The 12,458-nt window shown below is 40.1% G+C and overlaps 1 protein-coding gene across 6 annotated transcripts in view; it reads right to left on the bottom strand.

Annotated features, from left to right (window-relative positions):
• Positions 1-12,458, bottom strand: part of LOC139939417 (neuron navigator 2-like) — a 257,010-nt gene that overhangs the window by 70,821 nt on the left and 173,731 nt on the right. For 5 of the 6 annotated variants that reach the window (XM_071935283.1, XM_071935285.1, XM_071935286.1 and 2 more), the window contains 3 exons: positions 8,767-10,641; positions 6,936-7,152; positions 5,510-5,605 (listed from right to left, as the gene is read on the bottom strand). In XM_071935283.1, coding sequence (XP_071791384.1) covers positions 5,510-5,605; positions 6,936-7,152; positions 8,767-10,641 — 2,188 coding nt within the window. The remainder of the gene's footprint in view (positions 1-5,509; positions 5,606-6,935; positions 7,153-8,766; positions 10,642-12,458) is intronic. The other variant, XM_071935284.1, reaches the window with a different exon arrangement.

The following is a 12,458-nucleotide window of genomic DNA, read 5'->3' as shown; positions in this document are numbered from 1 at the left end:
AATAAACAACCACAAAGTGCTCATAAGTAAGTACTCACTCATACACTGGCTGGAAAACATGGTGAGATGCTCTGAGAAAAATATGTATAATAAACCACACACCTCCCTCCAAAGATCCTGTTCCTACAACTTGTACCAGCCACAGTTATTCAAACAACCATTGAAGTTTAAAATGAGCTCAATATAACCTGTGAGGTTTTAGCTTTCCGCTCGCCAGATCCCTACAACCCCACACGCCTCCCCCCCCCCCCTCCACCCCAACTCGGTCCTCAAGGAGAAATCATTCAAACCCACCTTTTGAACATCTGTAGACCATCCAGGGACTCTATAATTGATAATTTATTGAAATGAAACTTTTTCGGTTGGTGGTAAGTTTCGATCAAAATAAATCGTGTCACACACACCAGGGGTTCTCGGTATTTCCAACCTAGATTCAAGATGTTGACTTCAGATTCTTGAAAGGTACTCTGTTTTGTACTAAATATTACTCCAGTTTTGCCTTCTTGGTGTGTAGGTGGGTGGGTGCCCTATTTAATATCCATCCAAGGACAACACATAGAGGTCATAAAAGTCTTATGGCGAGTATTCAAAAAGTCTGCAAAACTTTCTGAAGTCCCATGGTCGAAAAGTCTGCAAAACTTTCTGAAGTCCTATGGTCGAGATAAGGGTCGCCAGACACACTAAGAATTGATAATTTATTGATAAGTTTGACACTCATCCCTAGCCTGTACTTTGACACTTCTTCTCCAGCCCTTATTTCCTCTGTAGACTTTCGACTTGTCAGTCTTTCCAGTACCTCCGTCAAAGTTAAGAAATCCGATGACCCAAAAATTCTACCTGGGAGTCTCCAGAGGAAAACGTCAGACAGTGGAAAAGAAAGTCTTGCGTGCCAAACCTCATTCTTGAAAGTTATGGCATTTATTAGATGAGCGAATGAAATTAATTTGAAAAAAGAAAAAAAACTGAAAAAGAAATTTCCCTTGGTTTAATCCTGAGGTATCGACACGGAATTCAAGTTAAGTTGCTAATTTGTAAGGCAGCCAATTTTCTCTTGAGAGTGTGTTTTTGTCACACTGCTTCTAATAAAGTCCTATGGGGGCTTACTTACAAAGGTTAGCGGGTATCATTTTGCCTTATACTTTCGTTTTATTAATTGGCAAGTAGTGTCCAAATTATTCCTTTTGTTCGCTGCCAGACAAAAGTTGTTTCCACAGAGAGACACGAGCCTCGCTAAAGACGTGCTTAACCATGGGTCGAAGGAAACACTGCTCTTACTTGTAAATATTGACCAGTCCAATTACCATTCACTGACCCAGAAATACAAATGCTCCGCGTATCTCAGCCCTATCTAACAATCGGTGAATTAATTATAGCTGATGAAGTGAACTCGGATTCGATCTACTGAAATCTACTTGCGATGTAAAAAGAACCCCCTCACAAACTCTTTCTTTGTGATAAGGGCACCCTGACCGAATGCACATCTCTTTACTCCACTCCTCCTTGGAAAGTTAAATTAAGCATGATGGCAAAGGGCGGCTCGCACTTTGAATCATCAAAGCTCCATGAGACTCAACATGAGATAAACTGATCAATTTCCACGTTTGCGAATATCTTCAACCGAGTATCGCTTTACATGCATTGATTTTTGTTGTTGACAGTAGTGGGGGAAATAAAAAGTGTTTGGTAAGTGTCATGGACAGGCGGTTGTGTCTAAAAGGAAAAATGCATTTTCTGGTGGACAAGTTGGCACTTTGAAAGGTGTCTAGCTTCTTAGAGGATTCTGGAAGGAGGGACTGATTAAATTTGGGATGGAAAATGTTGCCACGCCGCGGGAACACTTGATTAACACGGTAATTTTGTTGCGAGTCCACCATGGATTTCAATCCCTTGGCAGAGCAATATGAAAATCTGGATTTGAGGGGGAGGGAAAATCCATTGTTATCTGCTGGGTGAGACTCAAAGTGAAGTCAATTTATTGGTTCTGTGACGTGGGAAACTGTGGAGCTGAAGCGAAAATGAAAGTTTTCTTTTTCATTATATTTTCTGATCGTACCAGAAATATATGCAGGTTAGTAGGAAACATAAGGAGGAAAACAAATAACCAATTAATTGGACAAGGAGAGACCTGATGCCTTATTTGTGGTAGCTCTTCGCGATTTGTTCATAAACAACCTTCTCTCTTAACAGTGGTCTGCAGTGGTTTAAACACACAGAATTCTCTCCAGGTGGCATGGTTGACTAGTTCTGTGTTAAAGCCATTGGACCCTTTCGGTACAGAAAAAACAAAAAAAGTTCACAGATTTACATATAATTTACAGGGTTTACAGAAGGTAATGGTGAAAGACTTCTCTTGAAATATTAGTCCATGAAATGCTTTACTTTTTGAGAAAACGGTAAAACAATATAAATTCTCGTTAGCGCGAATTACGGGTTTATTTTAAACACATGTCATGACACGGCGAAACGCGCGGAAACAAGAGTTGGTTTTCCCGTTTTTTTTTCCCGTTTTTTTCTCCCGACTTCGATGACCGATTGAGCCTAAATTTTCACAGGTTTGTTGTTTTATATATAAGTTGTGATACACGAAGTGTGGGACTTGGACAATACTGTTTACCGAAAGTGTATAATGGCTTTAAAAAGCTTCCTTATTTCATTTGAAATATAGACTAGTGTAAAAAGGTAAAGGACTAGTAAAATGTTAAACTTGTTCCACTGGCTAGTCATTGAAAAAGTTTATGGGCAAACCCATGATTAAGAACTGAAAATTGGGATTGAGTTGATGTTCGTGGATGACGATAAGGTGAGGAACCACGTTTTGCTAAAGTAGCATGAGGATTGGAGATGATGGTACCCTGCGATTCATTCCCTGCGTTCTGGTTTTGACCAAAGAGTTAGTTGCTTGATGTAGGGTTTTGTCCATGTAATTCTAAACATGAAAGAAAATAGTTCACCGCTTTTTATAAACCAATCCCGTTGGGATACAAATGATTAAACAAGAAAACAAGCAGGTGCAGAAATTGAGATGAGATGAATTCTTTTGTTTCTAATCAATTCCCACAATTTCCTCCTTCAAAAAATAAATGAAAATCAACAAACCCGCTCGGGTAAAGTAAAAAAAAAAAAAAAAGAGCTATGCATCACCTTACCATCTCAATGAAAAAGGAAAAAAACAAACAACTGGAATTAAGCGCAAAGAAACTGACTCAATTAGAGGGAGAAAGTGCGGGTCCAGTGTCCCGTCTTCTAATCTGATAGCTTGGATCCAGATTTGTCATGTGTGAAATTAATTTGTCAGCGGTCGGGAAGAATCGCATCGTCCCAGGGACGACGCTACAAAACAAACCCTCTTAGTCTCCGCAGAGACGTTTACTAAAGATCTATAATTAAAAGATTATTCAGTTGATTAAAAAAAAAAAAAAGGGAACCTGGGGAGCCATTATTTTGGTTTGATGATTCCGAATAGTTTGAAGACAAAATGTTATTCCAGTCACGAGTGCTAGAGCAAAGGAAGAACAAGATGCAAACAGAGAATTGTGGTATTTCTTTTTAGCTGCTTAAAACACATTACCAGTCAAAGAAGCTTGAGAATGAAAAAACAAACTTGCTGGAGAGAAACCACAGATTTATTCCAGGGACAAGACGCTGAAACGGTCAACAGATTAGGAAACCCCGGGCACTGGATCAGACAAACTCATCCTTTCTCAACAATTCCGTGTTATTTGGATTTAAAAGGATTTTGCCTTTGACGCATACAGATAAACAAAAACTGATTCCATTAAAAATATGATTGGCAAGCCATGGTTACAGGATAGGATTAAGTCCACTCCGCCAACGTATGGCAGCTGATTTTCAGCATCATTCCATTGGTCTGGTAACCTTTTTGTATCCCCAAGATCTCCACACGCCTCTACGAGCAATTTATTCCCCCCTCATGCGTCTATGATCTTATCTGATATTTTGCCTGAATAATTAATGAAACCCGCGATTAATTATAGCTAGTGCAAACACCTGTCCCCGTTAGAGCACGGATCAACTGCAATGGTCTCCTGGATTAGCTATCACTTATAAAACTGCCAGACAGAATGTACTTTAAGAACGGGATCAATAGCTGCACAACGATAATTAAATATTGCATAATGGGAAAATAAAGCTTTCACTCAGCTAAAAACTTAATGGAAATTATTTTACAATCAGCTTTTGAGTTTTCCTGGAAACATTTCTCCAGTGGTGCACCATCTTGACAGATGGTGGTGCCTTTTATGTTCAGACAGAATTTTGTGAGACAACAAATCATACAGTTTGTTCAAGCAAAAGCAATGAAATAGGTTTTTACTAATTAACCGGCAGACTTTGCGGCTCCCAAGCGTTGAAAAATAAAATCAGTTCCAATCATGTTATAAAATGTTCGCTTGTTAGGCCCCTACATCAGAATATAAATTTTCCTGAATTAACTTTTTAAATCGAGGTAAAGAAAAACCAGTCAAATCTTTACATGATCAAATGACTTTCTTTCAGATGTCAGTACTTGTAATTAAATTCAATAAGATCAAAAAGCACAAAAATAGAGGGAGAAAAACATAGACCAATGCAAATAGTAATGGGGGAAAAGGTCTCCATCTCTTCACAAGGCACCAACAGAGGGCAGTATAATACTTCCAATAACACCGTTGGCAACAATGATGATACTATGCAATGATAGAGGGCGCTACAGCACTTTACTGATGTTGAGTGATGCTCCTTGGCTAAACAAAAGATGTTGCTGTGAGTGCTCCTTGCATTTCACATCTCTGGCGAATTTGATGACCATGCAAAACGCTGTTACATTCCTCCCACTCCTTGTTCTACATTTCAACTCGCTAATAAAATTCTCTCTCTCTCTCTCGGAATCTTTTGTTCCCTCTCGCTGAACATTTCACAATTACTCTCTCAAATTCAGTTTGACATTCATTCCATTCTTCTCTTTATTTGATTTATCCAATCATAAAATGTTTCACCTTTATATTTGAACCAATTTAGTTGCTCATTGCAGCCAAGAATGAAATGCACATGAAAAGGTTTTTCTTCTTTTCTTTATAAAAGCATCGATTCAAGTTTTCCCTTTCTTTGAGATAAAAAATAAATGGGAACACCATAAAGCAATCTGTTCATGGAAGAAGTAGTGACACAAGTATTTTGTAGGCTTGGAATTTCACAAAGGCCATGGGCTCCGTTGTTCTCGTCTTGGCGCCCCTTCAAAAGTTTCCCATCGACATTAAGAGTTTCCAATGGAAGTGCCCTTTTCAAAAATGAAAATGGCCTTGCCCTCAAAAAAGTCATATAGGCTCTCTACAAACCATATAGACCTTATGCATTCATGTCATCCAGCCACCATCTCAGAGGTAAAACGATGAAGAAACAATCAAAACGCACCGTTTGTATGCGTGGCACACAGGTTTGGCCAATGAACGGCCGCTTATTTACCTCTATTCCAAAAGTGAACAAATATAAACTAAACAGAAAGTGGACTTACATTTGTGTGGAGCTGATTAGATAAGTTGCCCACCCGCTCTTGCTCTCTGTCCAGTTCTCGTTTCAGGCGTCGGATTTCAATTCCTTTATCCTCCGACTAAAATAAATGAGAACACAAACATTGATTTTATTCACAAAATGACACTACTTTTACCACCAGACTGAGAAAAGAAAAGAGGTGTTGAGGTTAGCAACAAAATTATGGTGTAGGGCTTGTGGGTTTTGCAAGAGAAATGTATATTTTGAATTTTAATATACATTTCTCTGGCGAAAAGCTCAATTCCTACATAGTATTTAAGAGTTGCAGTTTTGGGTGAAAAGTTGTGACTTTGGTATAAAAGTATCTTGTTTTGATTAGTATGCCAGAGTTGCCAACTCTCCCTGATTTTGCAGAAAGTTCCCTGAAAATAAACCATTATGTGTCTTTTTGTTGTTATTTCATTTATTTTATAATACTTCACACTGGCAAGACATTAGCAGGAATTAAAAGATACAATCCTAAAAATATAACAGACTGAAAAAAAAAACACAAAAAAAACCCACAAACATTAAAAATTGAACAAAATACCAAGCCAGTGAGTGGCAAGGAGGAACGGGTGACCAGCACCTCTGCAAGGTCATCCTGCCAACAAAAATTGTCAACAAATTTTTCCGCCCTTCAGATAATGAAAACAAAACAAAACAAAAAAACAAAAAACGTGCAATTGTTGCAATTGACCAGGCTCAATTCTGTTCACAAAAGTTTAACAAATAAAATCCGGAGGTCGTTGGTTTAATTCCTGCTTTAGTAAACTTGTCTTTGTTCAACCCAAAATCAAAGTTAAGCAAGTGAGGCTGAAGGTGGTGTAGTGAAGTGATCCAAGATGGTTAATTTTTTGAGTAAGATAAGACAATTTACTAAGACTTTGTGAAGCCACTTTTTCTATCTCTCCTTAGAAGAGGGACCTTGAAGCCACTAATATTCTATCTTTCCTTTAGAAGGAGTGGTTTGACAGGTTGTTGCTACTCCTTCCCTACAGACTGATAGCACAACAGAGATGCCATCACTTGCATCTTGCAATCAGGGAGATTTTGTGTAACAATCAAGAAGAGAAAGACTCTTCTATGGTCGTAACGTTAGGCCACTAACTATATTTTGTATTTATACCATAGGTCCTTCTGGTCGGTAAGCAGTTTGTAACTGCTAATTCTATTTTCTTAATCAAGTAGATATTAAGAGTTCAACTCAACATAATAGGGAAAAAGTTTCTACCATCAGGGAGATTTTCAAATTAGTGCATTAGAACATGGAAAGATTGGTTTATTTTCAGGGAACTTTCTGCATAATCAGGGAGAGTTGGCAGTTCTTGCACACTAATCAAAACAAGATAGGTTTATACCAAAACCCTCAAGCCCATCACCATAATTTTAATTTTAACTGTTCATACCATGGAATACAACGATGAGCCTTGTGATACAAGCGATAAAGCAGAACCATGCAGCTCTCCATCTGGCTCACGGCAAAACGTCCCCATGCTCAACGCCGCCCTCTGTCGTTCGTCCAGGGAGACACTGTTGTTGCGCATCCTGGGGTTGGTGGTGAATGGTGGTTGTGTGTATGCGCTGGCAGACATACTGTTAGATCGCACCATGGGAGAGTTGCTACTGTGGAGAGAGTAAGTAACAAAATGTTACAATCCAGTCATAAAAATGCATTTCAAAATAAAAAGTGCTATTCAACTAGATCTGATTTCAGTGAGCCTCAGAGCAGAAAATAACAAATTTATTCGTCAAGCAAAAAATTTGCAGGTGACAAGCAGCAAACGTTTAAAATCACATGTTTTAAGCTAGTACCTGTTTTTGCTAAACAGAAATTTTTTATGCTTAGCAGGCTGAGTTGCTGAGTTATTCATACAATAAGCTGTCCTGAGCTTGTCTAAGCAAACCAAAGCGAATGAAAGATAAGTGACAGTTGTGTGATTCAAGACTGGAATTCAAAATTCTCAAGATGCAAAGTTTCTGGCTACAAAAATAATCTTTGTTGTTGACTTTATCATTGAGAGCAGGGACCAATTTCAATTGTTTTCCTGTTTAAGTAAGCAAAACAAAACCGCCAAAACCATGCTTTATGAAATTGTACCAGTGTCCAGTCTACGACTCTGCTTATCTACTGATCTAAGTTTAAGATCACCATTCTGTGCCTACTGGGTTAGCACCAAACTTTTGCGCTATGTGTGTAAGCAAAGAATGCTTTATGTGAAGTAAAATTCATGTGAAACATACACTTCTTTATGGTGCTGATTTTTCTAATACCATAAGCGCCTAATTTTCTCTATATGGTAAGCAGAGCCATAAGCCATTTTGAGATATGGTGGACACATTACTATAAAACTATTTGGTTTGGGTAAATTTGTCTGTAAATATCCAAACCAAGCACAGTGCACTCCTATAGTGGCCACCACCTCAAAAAGGCTAATTGTATTGGGCCTTGGGCAACATTGTGTCAACAATTCAACTAAAACAAAGAACCATTCCTGAACCTACATTTTGTTAAATGTTTCATCACACAATGCAACAACACTTAAATCTAGCAAGCAAGAGAATCATGCTCCAGGGGGACTGATCATGCTTCATGCCACAACTCACTACCAATCACAGCGCCCTCTACGACATCCCTGGCGCGTAGCACGCAATGAAGTTACACGCTGGAGTATGAGACTACTAAGGACTACCAGGCGAGAATTACAAGGACAGCTACAGGCATTGGGTCTAACGGAGGGTTACCAGATCAAGAAATGGGGAAATCCAATTTGAAAAAACACACAATGAGAACTAAACATGACAGATAATACAGTGACACAAAAATCAAGCCATAATACAAAAGTTACAAGAAAGTGTCATCATTAATGATTTTGGATGATCAATTTTAGTTTATTACCACACCAAAAAAAACTTTTGCATTATTTCTACAAACTGTTAAGTTTAGGTGTCACCCATGGAAATATTTCTCCAATAAATGATCTTGATGTTGATTCTGTTATATATCTAAACTTGTTTATGTATGCCTGGGCCCAATTTCATACAGCTGCTTAAACAGAAAATATTGCTTAACAATTTTCTGCTTAGCAGAAATGAGCAGGATACTAGTCAAAAATTTTACACGTTGTATTTTAGCTGGTAACCCTGTTCTGGTAAGCATAATTTTGTTGTGCTTAGCTACTATTTTTGCTTAAGTAGCTCTATGAAATTGGGCCCTGATATTTGTAAACCTGATCTTACCTCATGCCTGGGATAGCGAAGAACTGCCCGACTGGCTGAGAAGCTGTGGAACTAGCTGGAGACAGTGGTGGCGCTCCGTCAACTGTGCTTGGGTAGCCATTGGCACGGAGCCAAGCTGTCTCTTCAGCATCCTTCCCAGCAAGGGAAATACTCAGTAACTTGTCAGCCTGCCCTCTACTACTGTGATGAGGAGAGGGTCCATTCGATGAAGGGGACGTCAAGCCGTAACGTTCACTCGTGGCACGACTCGTCATAGACATGGAGCTAGAGTTGTTTGAATCCAAGGACTCCATGCTGCCACTTTCTGATCTGTTTAATGTGGAGAGAGAGCTTGGATGCATATTAGCACGGGCAAAAGGACCGACCATACCGGCATGTAAGGATCCCAATCCGCTATCCCTAGCTCCAGCATAGCTGCACGTATCACTCAGGTAACCACTGTAGCGTAAGGAATCCGAGTAAGGAGTCTTGGACAAGGAGAGGTCTGATGCCATATTTGTGGAAGCTCTTCGCGATGCAGGACCTGGAAACTGAGATTGAGTTGATGTTGGTGGATGACGAGGAGGTGAGGAACCATGCTTTGCTAAAGTAGCGTGAGGATTTGAGATGATGGTATCCTGGGATTTGTTTCCTGTGTTCTTAACACTGTCTGGTTTCCGACCAAAGAGTTGCTTAATGGAGGTTGTTGAGGACAAACTAGACTTGCTTCCACCAAGCTTTGACTTTCCTGTTTCTGATCCTGTTGGAGAGAGCTGTCCCATCTTCTCCTGGTTCTTATGGTTCATTCTCAGATCAGTATTTGCGTTTACATCTGCCTTGGCATTCCCGCTCGGAGGGGATGTTGGACTTATCTTCTGTCCTGCTTTCTGTCGTTGCCCGTCCTTCATTCTGATGCTCCCTCTCTCGGGTGCTGACTCTGATCCGCTGAGTGATCCACTCATTCGTCCACCTTTCCCGTTGCTACCTGGATATCTGAAATTGGCTGACTTTGATGTTGAAATGGAGGTTTTAGCTCCAGCTGGAGCTGCCGTGGAAGCGGCTGGTCCTCCAGGTCGTCTGAAACCAAAACTTTGCATACCCTGGGATCGTCCTCCTGCTGCTGCTTTCCTTGAATCCGGCCCATTAGGACTCAACTGTTCTTCAGTATTTCTCTGACTCAGTCGAGATCCGTTCTTTCGATCGAGAGTCCCTGTGCCGTTTTCGTACTTCATCCCTCCAGTTCTTGATCGTGGTAAACTTGGAGAGAGACTGGGATCAGTTTGTCGTGCAGCCTGCTGCTGGCGTACCTGAATGCGATCAAGACTGCGCTGCCAGCTCGGCGGTGGTGGTTGGATGCCACTTCTCCCTGGTGGAGACGCCAAGGTCCCCCTCTCTGGGTAACCACTCATCTTGCCCTGCTCTTTATCTGCTTTACTTTCCTCACCCTTTGTTTTTCTGCTCTTTGACTGATCGCTCTTACTCCCCTTTCCGTTCTTCCCACTTCCGTTGCGTTTTGGCGATGACTGCCCAGTAGTTGCGTCCTTAAGAATGCTCTTATTCAAAGCACTCCTACGTGGTGAGTTCTCACCATTCTTCCTTCTCACATCTTCTAAAGTCCGTCTCTGTGGTGAAGATTTTCCACGCTCGATGGGTATTCCTCCTTCACCGAATATCTCCAAGTTCTTGCCCGATTCACAAGAGTTGCGTGCTGAACTTCCCGGCGAGCGGCTGTCGTCAGACGAAGCACGTCCTCTCTTAATGCCGTCCCTGCTGAGGAGATTGCAGGATGCCTGGGAGGAAGAGCAGCTGACGGAAGAGCCAGTGATGTTGTCGTCTGTGCTGATCTCAGCAATGGTGTCACTTATCCCACTGCTGATGGAGCTGCTGTCATCAATACTGTAACAAAGTAAGAAAAAGAAACGTAAGAATGTGTCATGAATAAGATTACATTTCATCAACAAATTTCAATAATGGAAAGCGTTTGACATTCACCCCACAGGGAGAGGATGTTATTGCAAGACAAGTTAAAGAGAGCAAAGGAGGGTTCTTTCTTTGTAGATCTAAACATCTGGACGGTGCTTGAAAGAAAACATTTCAGCAGTAACTGTTGATTGATGGCAACCTTTTTAAGGAAATCTTTTTGACAGCTTGTCAGGGTCAAGAAGCTTGAACAACGATTCCTTTCTACTGAAGTTTCCATCAAAACACTCTTCAATGTGGACAAACAGTTGATCAACCCAAGCAAACAAAATGTTTTTCAACCTACAAAATTGGCCGAGGAAATCTTTCCCTTAATTCTGGTGACATTCTCCAACGATTTATTTGGGGGCTGAGCTCTAATGATGATTTACCCTAGACACAGAAGGAAACCTCCTTGGTAAGCGCAAAAGAAAACTCAGCAAGATACAATGGAAACCCCTCTGGCTCAATACCACTGCCCGTAAATCAACAAGTGACTAGTATTCCTTCCCAATCATCTCCCCCAGGCAACCCAAACATCCAAAACAGCAAAATAAAAAAAGGCAAAGAAGACAACCTCAACAATCACACTCTTTCTCTTCAATACAAGAAAAGCACATATGAAAAAAAGTATTGTCAACTCATCCGCAAAACAAACACTGACTCTCACAAATGACTAAGATACTTCTCTGTCGAATGAAGACGTTATTCCTTAATTGAGAGTCTGAAGGAGACTACTGTTTACAAAGTGCTTTAACACAATGACATAAAAATAGAGCAACCCTGGTTTTCTACCAGCATTTTAATATAGTTAAATAATGTTATGTCTTATTTAGCCCACATATCTACCAATAACGTCTCAAGGTGCTTGAACAAACAGAAACATTAAAACTTGTTTTCGACATCAAAACTTGTTTTCAAATTTGTTGATTTATGAGACTGCTTGTATGTAGCAACTTATAAGGGTAAACAAGATGCTGATGTGCATCCAGCAGCCACTGCCAGAAATACTGTGGCAAATCTCTTCTCTTAGTCTTAGCGATAAGTGTAACTTGGTTCTTTTATGTGCATTACACAACAAACTTGACCTACAGCTTTAAAGGAACTGGACACCTTTGGTAACTTTCAAAGACCAGTCTTCTCACAAAATGTATCTCAACATATGCATAAAATAACAAACCTGTGAAAATTTGAACTCAATAGGTCGTCGAAGTTGCGAGAGAATAATAGAAGAAAAAACACCCTTGTCGCACAAGTTGTGTGCTTTCAGATGATTGAATTCGAAATTCAATTCAAATTTTTTTGTGAGAAATTACTTGTCCCATTCGAAGGAACAGTGGTTGTGCCATGCTTAAGTACACAAATGCCACAACCAGCACTCTAACCCACACTCCGCTGATCAGAAACACCAGAGCTTGAATTCAGAACATTTTACCGCTAGGCCACAACACGCACAATCTGTCCATGAAAGTGTTTAAAGATGTAAGCCTACCTCCAATAACAGCAATATTTCTCCTTGGATATCATGCATATTATTTACAGGACAGCAGCATCGTTTAAAGGCACTGGACACATTTGGTAATTGTCAAAGACCAGAATTCTCACTCGGTGTGTCCAAACAAAATAACAAATCTGTGAAATTTGTACTCAATTGGTCATTTAAGTCGCAAGAGAATAATGCAAGAAAAAAACACCCTTGTTGCACAAATTTGTGTGCTTTCAGATGCCTAATAAAAGGCTTCAGGCCTGAGTAT

The sequence above is a fragment of the Asterias amurensis genome, chromosome 7, assembly GCF_032118995.1.
Source record: "Asterias amurensis chromosome 7, ASM3211899v1".
NCBI lineage: Eukaryota > Metazoa > Echinodermata > Asteroidea > Forcipulatida > Asteriidae > Asterias > Asterias amurensis.
The sequence above is the reverse complement of the archived record's forward strand: the minus strand, read 5'-3'. Positions and strand labels throughout refer to the sequence as shown.